Source organism: Procambarus clarkii, chromosome 86, assembly GCF_040958095.1.
Source record: "Procambarus clarkii isolate CNS0578487 chromosome 86, FALCON_Pclarkii_2.0, whole genome shotgun sequence".
In the NCBI taxonomy this organism is placed as follows: Eukaryota; Metazoa; Arthropoda; class Malacostraca; order Decapoda; family Cambaridae; genus Procambarus; species Procambarus clarkii.
In genome coordinates this window covers 21,296,300-21,310,076 of record NC_091235.1, presented here as the reverse complement: position 1 = coordinate 21,310,076, position 13,777 = coordinate 21,296,300, and the positions used below count along the sequence as shown (strand labels likewise).

Here is a 13,777-nt window from a genome sequence, read left to right as displayed (position 1 = left end):
ATTTTTCATTAGTCTAGCCTCAGACAATGAATATTATGAGGGATAATACAGACCATTGTGAGCCGCGAGCAAATATTGACCATTCTAGAAGCCTATACTCGTAGCTCAAAACTCTACGGTGTTGCAAACAACGAATTCAATTACACAGTGAAATCACAATAAGGTGGGCGTGGATCTGGACGCTGGTTCGATACCACCGTCCTACTCCAAAGACTTTCTCGACGAATTCAAATATTCTTTGAATTCAAATATTCGAATTCAAATATTCTTTGAATTCAAATATTCGAATTCAAATATTCTTTGAATTCAAATATTCGAATTCAAATATCAGGCGATGGCTTTGCTAGTTATCCGAAATAATAGATTACTGCTATTCGGACTATATATACACAGCGTTTTAATTGAGACGTTTGTGGCCGTTGAAACTATAGAGATCAAAGATTAACAATAATTTCTCAGCGAATATATTAATTACACAAGTGGATCTGGCTATCGCCGTATCCTCAATTGAATTCCAAGTAATCGTATTCAGTAATGTGAGTGTTGTAAATGAATATATCCGTTTGTTATAAAATGTTATGAACGAATATTGTTATAAATGACTATTTTGTCATAGATATACGAAGTCATTTGCATACGAAGTCATTTGCATACGAAGTCATTTGCATTATGAAAAATAAAAAATAGAGATTTGAAATAAATTAGCCATGAACATTATGCTTGTAAGATATAATGACATTCAGTTATTTTTTTGCTTTTGGATACCATAAGAGCCGGATGAACGTTGGAGGAATTCCCCCACCCCCCCTTACCTTCCATCTCCCCCCCCCCTCCATCTTCCCCCCTACCCATCCTTCTTGCACCCCCTCCCCACACCTTCCCCTCCCAGTCTTTCAACCCCCCCTAACGCCTCTTCTCCACCCACAAAAAAAATAAAAAACTCTAAATTGCCTGTAATCAAAAAAGCATTTTCTAATTAATTGTAAATTACTCTTCGTAAAAAAAATTAATGTAATTCAACTCTGATTAAGCTTAGTATGATTTACCATGAACAAGCTGTAATTGTCGCTCATTTGGGCTCAACGTGTTTACTAAATGTAATTGACTACTGGGTTTAATCACTAGAATTTTAAAAGCGTCAACAAATGCTATGGGATCAAAGCAAGTGGTAAGGGATCAAAACAAGGTGGTATATTCGTAGTCCTAACGTTCCGGGTTCGATGCTCGACGGAGGCGGAAACAGAGAGGCGGAGTTTCTTTCACCCTCACGCCCCTGTTCATCTAGCAGTAAATAGGTACCTGGAGTTAGACAGCTGCTACGGGCTGCTTCCTGGGGATGTGTAACAGAGGCCTGGTTGAGGAGCGGGCCGCGAGGACGCTAAGCCCCGAAATCACCTCAGGATAACCTCATGTGGGTTCATAATATTAACGTGTGATATTTTGTTTGTCAACAAAGCATGAAAATATTGAACAATAATTGTTCTAGCACAACAATCTCCCTCTACACATTCTAGCACAGCCCCCACACATTCTAGCACAGCTCTCACACACTGTAACACAGCTCCCACACACTTTAGCACAGCCCCCACACACTAGCAGTGCTCGCACATTCTAGCACAGCCCCCTCTATACACTAGCACAGCCCCCACACACAAGCACAGCCCCCTCACACAAGCACAGCCCCCTCACACAAGCACAGCCCCCTCACACAAGCACAGCCCCCTCACACAAGCACAGCCCCCTCACACAAGCACAGCCCCCTCACACAAGCACAGCCCCCACACACAAGCACAGCCCCCACACACAAGCACAGCCCCCTCACACAAGCACAGCCCCCACACACAAGCACAGCCCCCACACACAAGCACAGCCCCCTCACACAAGCACAGCCCCCACACACAAGCACAGCCCCCTCACACAAGCACAGCCCCCTCACACAAGCACAGCCCCCACACACAAGCACAGCCCCTCACACAAGCACAGCCCCCTCACACAAGCACAGCCCCCACACACAAGCACAGCCCCCACATAATAGCACAGCCCCCACACACTAGCACAGCCTCCACACACTAGCACAGCCCCCACACACAAGCACAGCCCCCACACACTAGCACAGCCTCCACACACTAGCACAGCCCCCACACACAAGCACAGCCCCCCACACACTAGCACAGCCTCCACACACTAGCACAGCCCCCACACACAAGCACAGCCCCCACACACAAGCACAGCCCCCACACACAAGCACAGCCCCCACACACAAGCACAGCCCCCACACACTAGCACAGCCCCCACACACTAGCACAGCCTCCACACACTAGCACAGCCCCCACACACTAGCACAGCCCCCTCACACAAGCACAGCCCCCACACACAAGCACAGCCCCCTCACACAAGCACAGCCCCCACACACAAGCACAGCCCCCACACACAAGCACAGCCCCCTCACACAAGCACAGCCCCCACACACAAGCACAGCCCCCTCACACAAGCACAGCCCCCACACACAAGCACAGCCCCCACACACTAGCACAGCCCCCTCACACAAGCACAGCCCCCACACACTAGCACAGCCTCCACACACTAGCACAGCCCCCACACACAAGCACAGCCCCCACACACTAGCACAGCCCCCACACACTAGCACAGCCCCCTCACACAAGCACAGCCCCCACACACTAGCACAGCCTCCACACACTAGCACAGCCCCCTCACACAAGCACAGCCCCCACACACTAGCACAGCCTCCACACACTAGCACAGCCCCCACACACTCAAGCACAACCCCCTCTACGCACTCAAGCACAGCCCCCTCTACACACTCGAGCACAGCCCCTTCTACACACTCAAGCACAGCCCCCTCTACACACTCGAGCACAGCCCCTTCTACGCACTCAAGCACAGCTACCTCCCACAGACTGTAGTATAGGAGGGCCTCAAAAAGCAGGATATTTAAACATTGTGTATCTGATACAAGTGCTTCAACAACTTCAAAGAGACGGAGCGAGAATTAATCTTTTAAACAGTGTCGCGGTATACAGTAAACCTGGTGTTGTTCACCTTGTGTATATGTGTACTCGCCTACACTAACATATATGTGCATCCGGAGGTCGAGCTCCAGCTCGCTTTCCCCGCCTGATGGCTATTAAACGCCTAGAATTATCACTCTTTACTTCCTCTAATGCTGCATATCACTCGCTGATCTCACGTTAAATAATTCTTCTTTTCCGTCTGGTAAATTTGTAATTTACTTGTAATTTTTTGTATTACACATTGTATTCAGGGTCTCTAAAAATCGTCGTGGGGGTCTGAATGAGACCCCTGACACGCTGTTCTCTTTTGAATTGTGTCGACTCCGACCAGCCTATGTTTATCCCGGACCTCAGACTATTCCCTCTGTCAGTTTGGGGTGAAGCTCGACCCAAGCGCCAGGCATGAATCGTTGGACAGACAAATAGACATTTTTACTTAAAGTATAGACCTGGGAGGTTATCCACTGTGGCCCCAGTCTGTCTATCTCTCGTGTGTTTATCTTTCTATCCGTCTATCTGTCCAATTCTATCCGTCAATCTGCTCATCTATCCATCCATCTACCTATTCATATATCTTTCCGTCTAGCTTTGTATCTATCCGTTTATCTTTCCATATATCTATCCATGTACCTCATCTTTCTATCCGACTTGCATCCAACAGTTTATCCATCTATCTATTCGTCTACCCATCCATCTACCTATCCATCCATTTATCCACACATCTACTCATCTGTCTGTCCATCTATCTATCTATCTATCCGTCAATCTATGTGTGTATGGAAGGGCGAGTGTATACACATATATTATGAGTAGCAATATACAGATGTATAGAGTGACTGTATTAGTCTTAGTGGTTGTATTAGCCAATCCTTCAGCTCCTAATGGTTGTATTAGGAACTGAAGGATTTGGGCTGAAGGCCTATCACCCTCTGGAGAGTGATTTAACACCACCACAAATAGTCTATGCTAACAAATGACCACGTATATACTTCAGCCCTAAACATAGGGCTACAGCAAGCTCTCAGGTGTATATATATATATATATATATATATATATATATATATATATATATATATATATATATATATATATATATATATATACCGAAAAGCGGGGTATATATATATACACTCACGGGAGTATTTACCCCTCCCAGAGTCGGTCGCTCCACCCAAAAATAAGACCGGCCGGGCAGGAGTCCCTCAGCATGCTTTTAGAAATGCTTTCTAGGGCGGCTTCGTGGATACTTGTTGCCGTAAGGGCTTGCAGACCCAGGAGAGAGAGTCTTACCTGAGATATAATGTTGCTGTAGGAAATAGCTTTAGTGACTTGCCAGCGGCGACGGTGTCCGTAAAAGGTTACCGTGATGTTAGAAGCGTTAGTTAAGGAGGCAGTTGTCATTGTTAGTTTGTTAACGGTGTTGATGGTGTTAGTTTGAGAGGGTTTCATTTACCTACTTTTAGGGTGCACTTGGTGGAGCTATAGTGTAGGGTGTGTTACCTCAGTGTACCGTGAAGGGACGGTACATGGGTGACCACCACGCTCCTCCCTCTAAAATGTGGTTGTCCCTACTACTGTGTCATACAGTGAGGCTGTCCCCCACTACTGTGTCATACAGTGAGGCTGTCCCCCACTACTGTGTCATACAGTGAGGCTGTCCCCACTACTGTGTCATACAGTGAGGCTGTTCCCCACTACTGTGTCATACAGTGAGGCTGTTCCCCACTACTGTGTCATACAGTGAGGCTGTCCCCCACTACTGTGTCATACAGTGAGGCTGTCCCCACTACTGTGTCATACAGTGAGGCTGTTCCCCACTACTGTGTCATACAGTGAGGCTGTTCCCCACTACTGTGTCATACAGTGAGGCTGTCCCCACTACTGTGTCATACAGTGAGGCTGTCCCCACTACTGTGTCATACAGTGAGGCTGTCCCCACTACTGTGTCATACAGTGAGGCTGTCCCCACTACTGTGTCATACAGTGAGGCTGTTCCCCACTACTGTGTCATACAGTGAGGCTGTCCCCACTACTGTGTCATACAGTGAGGCTGTCCCCACTACTGTGTCATACAGTGAGGCTGTCCCCCACTACTGTGTCATACAGTGAGGCTGTCCCCACTACTGTGTCATACAGTGAGGCTGTCCCCCACTACTGTGTCATACAGTGAGGCTGTCCCCCACTACTGTGTCATACAGTGAGGCTGTCCCCCACTACTGTGTCATACAGTGAGGCTGTCCCCCACTACTGTGTCATACAGTGAGGCTGTCCCCACTACTGTGTCATACAGTGAGGCTGTCCCCACTACTGTGTCATACAGTGAGGCTGTCCCCACTACTGTGTCATACAGTGAGGCTGTCCCCCACTACTGTGTCATACAGTGAGGCTGTCCCCACTACTGTGTCATACAGTGAGGCTGTCCCCACTACTGTGTCATACAGTGAGGCTGTTCCCCACTACTGTGTCATACAGTGAGGCTGTCCCCACTACTGTGTCATACAGTGAGGCTGTCCCCCACTACTGAGTCATACAGTGAGGCTGTCCCCCACTACTGAGTCATACAGTGAGGCTGTCCCCCACTACTGTGTCATACAGTGAGGCTGTCCCCACTACTGTGTCATACAGTGAGGCTGTCCCCACTACTGTGTCATACAGTGAGGCTGTCCCCACTACTGTGTCATACAGTGAGGCTGTCCCCCACTACTGTGTCATACAGTGAGGCTGTCCCCACTACTGTGTCATACAGTGAGGCTGTCCCCCACTACTGTGTCATACAGTGAGGCTGTCCCCACTACTGTGTCATACAGTGAGGCTGTCCCCCACTACTGTGTCATACAGTGAGGCTGTCCCCACTACTGTGTCATACAGTGAGGCTGTCCCCACTACTGTGTCATACAGTGAGGCTGTCCCCCACTACTGTGTCATACAGTGAGGCTGTCCCCACTACTGTGTCATACAGTGAGGCTGTCCCCCACTACTGTGTCATACAGTGAGGCTGTCCCCCACTACTGTGTCATACAGTGAGGCTGTCCCCCACTACTGTGTCATACAGTGAGGCTGTCCCCCACTATAAGAGAGCTCTACGATCATGGCGAGGACAAACAAACATACATAAGGGGGCATTCAATATTAGATGCCCAGAAACCATAAATGGTGGGACCCAGGAGCTGAAGCACACCTCGCATGCACATAGATGGGCGGGAACACACAGACACACAGACACACACACACACACACACACACACACACACACACACACACACACACACACACACACACACACACACACACACACACACACACACACACACACACACACACACACACACATAGGACTCCCTGGCATTAAATCTGGTGTATACGACCAATAACAATTTGTAATTGTTTGGCGTCCGGCGCCCGTGTTGGCTCTGGCATAATGGCCGTCAAACCTCAAGTTAATTGGCTAATAAAATGTAGAAGCTTTGTGGCGTGGTGTTGGAGAGCGGGGAGTCCCGCCGGCCAGGTGCTCGGGGGGAGTCTTCTCCTGGCGAAGATTGAGTCTGACACACATACACACACATGAGCACACGCACACACACAGACATACACACACTGTCTCTCTTTCACTCTCTCCCTCTCACTCTTACTCTTTCTCTCACTCTCTCCCTGTCTCTCTCTCTCTCTCTCTCTCTCTCTCTCTCTCTCTCTCTCTCTCTCTCTCTCTCTCTCTCTCTCTCTCTCTCTCTCTCTCTCTCTCTCTCTCTCTCTCTCTCTCTCTCTCTCTCTCTGCCTCTCTCTCTCTCTCTCTGTCTCTCTCTCTCTCTCTCTCTCTCTCTCTCTCTCTCTCTCTCTCTCTCTCTCTCTCTCTCTCTCTCTCTCTCTCTCTCTCTCTCTCTCTCTCTCTCTCTCTCTCTCTCTCTCTCTCTCTCTCTCTCTCTCTCTCTCTCTCTCTCTCTCTCTCTCTCTCTCTCTCTCTCTCTCTCTCTCTCTCTCTCTCTCTCTCTCTCTCTCAAACACTAACATTCCTTCATTACTTAATTGCTGTCTCGGGCGCGGGATTCCTCTAGAAACACGATATTGGAAACAAATTTACTCCAAGAGAATGTTTTGTTTCGTTAATTCTCATATATTTCAAGATTCGAACCCTTAACGTTTTCTCGAATTACATTTCAAATGTAATTACAAGTTCTAAATATTCTAAATACTGCATCGGCTCTTATTAAAAATTTACGTGGCAATCTATAAGAAAAGCTGTATAACCAGATTTGGGAATTCCATAGATCTCCTCTTTTTAGCACAACCTCTGGGCAGATGCTGGCACCTTGGAGATGGTTGTCTACCCAGATGAGACACAGTAGCAGCAGGGCTCGATATCATCAGAATAAGAAAAAAAATAGATAATATTATGAGATCAAAGTTTGCTGTAAGTTTTTTAACATTTAGCTTTATAAATTTTTGGGGTGATGATAAAAGTTTATTACAAATCATCCCGTACGACATGTGGATGATTACTCTGGGCCTCGTAATATACCTAATTATTTCACATATAAATATTCAGCACTGTTCAACAGTAAGAACATGAGATCATAAGGATAATGGTAACTGCAGAAGGCCTATTGGCCCATACGAGGCAGCTCCTATTTATAACCACCCAATCCCACACACATACATGAGTGCTCTGTAAGTACTCTGTACAGGACAGACTGAAACTGATCTGAACAAATCCACAAGGGCCGTGACGAGGATTCGAACCTACGTCCGAGATGATCCCAGACGCTGCCTTAATCGACTGAGCTACGACATGGTAAAAAGAGTTGAAACCGAAGTTCTACTGTACTTACTGGATTTGTTCATTGATGCATCACGCTATTGTGATTTCTGTGTGTAATGAAACTGATCTATCTGCTGCAGTGTGTGAGACGTGATCACATCTTGCTTAAATCGTAAACACTGAGGAGCGAAATAGTATGGTCATCTAAGTTACGAAAGTGTGTAAGTGTAGTACACACTTTCTCTCCCATGATGCATGGCAAGCTATAATAAACAACTCTGCTCGTTACCATTCCTACTAACTCTCAAACATCTCACGGGCTCGCCATAGCCCGTACTACATGGACACTTCGTTCTGAGTAGCTAAATCTAAAACAACAACATCTCAAACATCTATGTCCTCCTCTGTTAACTATAGAGCAATTGCCCCAATGACATAATTAAACAATTTAATTATGTACTTATAGACTTCCTGCCTGACGAACTAGACACTTCTAGCTCTCAATTGGCTTACTCTACGATGCTAAGCAGCAGTCTGAGAGCTTTCCCTTCTCATAGCTCTCTCTCTTTCTCTCTCTCTCTCTCTCTCTCTCTCTCTCTCTCTCTCTCTCTCTCTCTCTCTCTCTCTCTCTCTCTCTCTCTCTCTCTCTCTCTCTCTCTCTCTCTCTCTCTCTCTCTCTCTCTCTCTCTCTCTTCTCCAAATGATTATATATGACCTCTGAAAACAGCTGTTGATAAGTTAGATAAAGACAGACTAACACGGATGGTACTCGCACAAGGGAACTCAGACGGAAACTGAGACCCCAAATGTGCCAAAGAGACACCAGGAAGAATTTGTTCAGTGTCATAGTTAATAAATGGAATGCACTAGGAAATGATGTGGTGGAGGCTGACTCCATACACAATTTCAAATGTAGATATGATAGAGCCCAGTAGGCTCAGGAACCTGTACACCAGTTGATTGACAGTTGAGAGGCGGGACCAAAGAGCAGAAGCTCAGCCTTCTCAAGCATAATAAGGTGAGTATAGTATTCTGCTGATACCATACTCAGCTGTGTTCATGAGGAGTGAGGGGACGTGAGTAAGGGAACAATGAGTGAACAGGCTTGAAAAAAATACGGCCGCACGGGGATAAACTGAGGCCCTCCCGGCAGGAAAACAGGGTAAACAAACAGGGCAATTCCCACTTTGGGTGAGTGTAGGGTCAACACAGGCTGAGAGCCTCCCTGTCCTACCTTACCCCACCTCATCTCTTACCTTCCTCTCCATAACAGTCCATTAAACCACTCTTTTTTTCCCCATGACTGTTCAGTAACTCCTAATACAAGCCCCTTACCCCTATCTCTTTCCCCTCCTTAAAATCCTCAACCCTCTCCCTCTTTCTCTACTCCATTCCTCACCTGTCCCCTCAACTATCATCCAGACTCCCCTCACCTGTAATATACCTGTATTATCCTGGCTCACCACACCCAAACAACGCCAAGGTAACTGGTATCTCCAGCTCACTGCTGTGAGGCGGGAGATCTCACATGGTGTTGTTGCACTATCCACACCCATAGAACTGCCCGGTCTAGGATGGCGCTGTCCCAGTTGGATTGCTTGTGTACAAAACAGGAATTGTTTACCTGTCAATCTACCCTATCTGGTAGAATTTCCCTCGCCAAATGTTCAGATAGTGTGGAGGAGGACAGGAAGACCGGTTAGCATTCTGGGTGGCTGTGTGGAGGACCCCAAGTCTGGCTGGAAAGACAGTTTCCATTCTGAGTCATTGAGAGAAAGGTTCTCCTTAGTTTATGAGATGGCAAACATCTCAGAAAGTAGGTTAACCTGGGAAGGGACATGCATCTGGTGATGAGGTGAGGTGTATCGTGATCATCAATGTCTTCAATCTAATTATCCATCCTCTTCAGGTCAGCGATGTTCTTACCAAGGATCTCATTGATGGCATATTCGAATAAAGAGGAGCTCCTAGGAGTGTGCTATCTTCAGGTTTAGTTATGACGATATATGGCAAAACATGTTTTACTTGATCTATAATGTGTTGATTAAACACGGTTATTTCACACTTCGAAGAGTTCAGAGTGAGGCATGGATTAGCTGCTTGCTTGAGAATTATCATCCTCATTCCCTCCTCTCGTCCAACCACTTGGGCTGGACGGTAGAGCGACGGTCTCGCTATATGCAGGTCAGCGTTCAATCCCCGACCGTCCAAGTGGTTATCTTGAGAGGTTATCTTGAGATGATTTCGGGGCTTTAGTGTCCCCGCGGCCCGGTCCTCGACCAGGCCTCCACCCCCAGGAAGCAGCCCGTGACAGCTGACTAACACCCAGGTACCTATTTTACTGCTAGGTAACAGGGGCATAGGGTGAAAGAAACTCTGCCCATTGTTTCTCGCCGGCGCCTGGGATCGAACCCAGGACCACAGGATCACAAATCCAGCGTGCTGTCCGCTCGGCCGACCGGCTCCCCGGTCGGTTCAGTAACTCCTAATACAAGCGGTTTAGCACTATTCCTTTCCCCATTCTCAAATCCTTATCCTGACCCCTTCCTAGTGTTATATAGTCGTAATGGCTTGGCGCTTTCCCATGACAATTCCCTCCAATCCCCTCCTCTTCCCCGTTCACGTCTTTCTCTCCTCAACGCTTTACCTTCCAATCATTCCTCCCAGTCTCTCTCCCCTTCCCTCCTATCTCTCAAGAATGCTCCCACGAACCCACGCTGCCTTATCCTCACCCTTTCGCTTCCCAATCACACTTCCCTTTTCATCACTTACCAATCCTTCTACCTATCCTTCTTTCCTGTCCCTCCTTCATCATCCCTACCCCATCTGCCCCCCCCACCATCATCCTTTTCCCAGCCTCTCACAGTCACCCCCCTCGGAGTGTTAGAGAGTAGGAGGGAGAGTGCGTCCATTAAGGTAAGTGGGTTGAGGCGGGGTTGGTGTTGACCCTCACACACACACACACCAGCCACACACACACCTGACCACCAGCCACACACACCTGACCACCAGCCACACACACACACACACCAGTCACACAGCCACACACACACACCAGCCACACACACACACACCAGCCACACAGCCCCCACCTCTTCACCACACGCGTCATAACACAACATTACTACACTATAAAGCAATTACTTAACCACCATGTGAGACACGACTAACATGAATGTATGAGAATTGGAAGTTAACTTTTTGATTTAGAGACTAAGTCAATTGTTTAGACCATAATACATCCTTTTAAGGAGACCGTAAGTACAACTTAAGGAGAGCGTAAGTACAACTTAAGGAGAGCGTAAGTACAACTTAAGGAGAGCGTAGCTTTTTTATTCCTCTCCATTGAGGATAATTCTTGGACTCATCCGGTGACTGATGCCACTTAGTAGAGAGATTTAGCGAGAGATCAGTAGCAGGTCGGTCTTCTAAAACCATACTGTCGATCATTTATTAGCCGATGATGATATTAAAATGATATAATTTGCTGAGCGATTAATGATTTTAGGATTTTACCATGAATGGACAGCGGTGACACTGGTCTGTAGTTACCAACCACTGAGCGGCTGTTCTTTTTGTGCACTGGAACAACGTCTGTCTTCTTCCATAAGAAAGGCCACATTCCTTGAGCCAGGAACAGTTGGAAGAGGCACGTGAAAGGTGGAGCCAACAGGTAAGCACAGGTACATAGTAGTCTTGGACTGACCTTATCTGGCCCCACAGCTTTGTGTCTATAGCGTTTTAAGGAGATGGAGAACTTCAGTCTGCTGTATAACCACTTCAGTCACCCTCGTAGCCTCGTGGATAGCGCGCAGGACTCGTAATTCTGTGGCGCGGGTTCGATTCCCGCACGAGGCAGAAACAAATGGGCAAAGTTTCTTTCACCCTGAATGCCCCTGTTACCTAGCAGTAAATAGGTACCTGGAAGTTAGTCAGCTGTCACAGGCTGCTTCCTGGGGGTGGAGGCCTGGTCGAGGACCGGGCCGCGGGGACACTAAAGCCCCGAAATCATCTCAAGATAACCCTAGACACAGTGCTTGGGGCAAAATGTGGAGGCTGACGTTCAGGATCAGGGACCTGCATCTTGGCAGTAAAGTGGTTTACCGGTAGATCAGCTTCCTGATTGCTGATTACTCACAGTGACTCGACCTCACTTACGGTGATGACCTCACCCCTCACAGTGACTCGCTGCTTTAAGTACTGTCTGTCTGTATCTGTCCATCCGTCCGCCCGTCCGTCTCTCTCTCTCATTCTATATATAATATAAAACTGAAGAGTTTAAAATGACCAAAACTATTGGAGATTAACCTTTTATGATCCCCCATAAATTCTACGCTTCTTAATTAAACAAACAGTTGTGGCCCACAAGTGTTGGCCTAATTATTGCTCTCACTTGGTCTGTGTGTCTGCAGAGAAAAGATGAACGCAGGATGGAGGTGAAACTTGGTTTACCTCACGTATTAAGTATTCCTGTATGGGGTGTATATTCTTGTATCTGTATAAGTGGGTCTGTTTGTCCTCGTGTATGGGATTATGATGATTTTCGACCTTTCTCAATATGAATATAATTTGACCAGACCACACACTAGAAGGTGAAGGGAAGACGACGTTTCGGTCCATCCTGGACCATTCTCACAATCGACTTAAGAATGGTCCAGGACGGACCGAAACGTCGTCGTCGTCCCTTCATCTTCTAGTGTGTGGTCGGGTAAAACTACTTTAGCCACGTTATCGCCTGAATATAATTGAAATGGCAGGAGACGCAACAATAATCAATTCATTGAATGTGTCGGCAGAATGCCTAATAGTATTCACGGTGAGTGTATGTGCAGTGAGTCAATACTGCGGCAACTGTGACACATATGTGTTCTTTCTTAAGCGGATTGTCCTTCACCTTTGCCTTTTGTAAATTCTGTGTATTTTGAAACAGACTCTATTATGTACTATTGTATTTCCTCCCGGTGAACATCCGTAGCACACACTGCTCAGGTTTAAAGTACATTATAGCATTTATAAAAAATATTTAAGCTTTGAAGTAATATTAAGTGGAAAGTTTACTTCATACTACTGTCCATCGTTTCTTTACATTTACTTATGAAGAAAAAGTAACAATATTCTTAAAAAAAAATTACTGCCAGTTTTCGAAACATTTCAGAGTCCCTTAAATCTTATTTTATATCCTCGAAACATTTATATTGAATTTTTTGCTTTGTGTAACCAAGTTAATATGATCGTACACCCTAGTTATTACAATTATGCATACTAGTTATTATCATATTCCCTAATTATCCATGTCGTACACCCTAATTAATGGAGTTATTTCTATATCTTATTTACGTGTGGTCGGCTCTCTTTAGTTCCATCCGGCTACTCAGGCTCCCGCGCCCAGATTGTCAGCCGGCCCCCGGGGTGTGGTGGGCACAGGGGCCCCCGTGCTCAGATTGTCAGCCGGCCCCCAGGGTGTGGTGGGCACAGGGGGCCCCGCGCCCAGATTGTCAGCCGGCCCCCGGGGTGTGGTGGGCACGGGGGCCCCCGCGCTCAGATTGTCAGCCGGCCCCCAGGGTGAGGTGGGCACGGGGGGCCCCGCGCCCAGATTGTCAGCCGGCCCCCGGGGTGTGGTGGGCACAGGGGGCCCCGCGCCCAGATTGTCAGCCGGCCCCCAGGGTGTGTCGGGCACAGGGGGCCCCGCGCCCAGATTGTCAGCCGGCCCCCAGGGTGTGGTGGGCACAGGGGCCTCCGTCGTGGAGTGGAGGTCCAGGACAAACACCATGATTGAAGGGCTGCGAGAGGTATATGTACACTCTGCATAATATGCAAATTTCACAGCAAGAACTATGGATAAAAAAAAATCAGTCCAGGAAATCGGTATGCTTGAGATAAATTGTTAATTTACGTCAGCTTGTTAGATGTCATGTAATAGTTTTATCTGAGAAAATGTCATACTAAACCAATGTGGAGATGTGATTTTCGCACATAGATAAACTACTTTGG

General features: G+C 47.2%; 1 protein-coding gene across 1 annotated transcript; it reads right to left on the bottom strand.

Annotated features, from left to right (window-relative positions):
- Nucleotides 1-13,157: 13,157 nt before the first annotated feature.
- LOC138358815 (cuticle collagen 2-like) lies at nucleotides 13,158-13,556 on the bottom strand. Its single transcript, XM_069316992.1, has one exon. The coding sequence runs from the start codon at nucleotides 13,554-13,556 to the stop codon at nucleotides 13,158-13,160; it is 399 nt and encodes a 132-aa protein (XP_069173093.1).
- Between the last annotated feature and the right edge of the window lie 221 nt (nucleotides 13,557-13,777).

Coding starts and splice junctions, on each gene's coding strand:
- LOC138358815 (XM_069316992.1), bottom strand. CDS start 13,556: ATGGTGTTTGTCCTGGACCTCCACTCCACGACGGAGGCCCCTGTGCCC.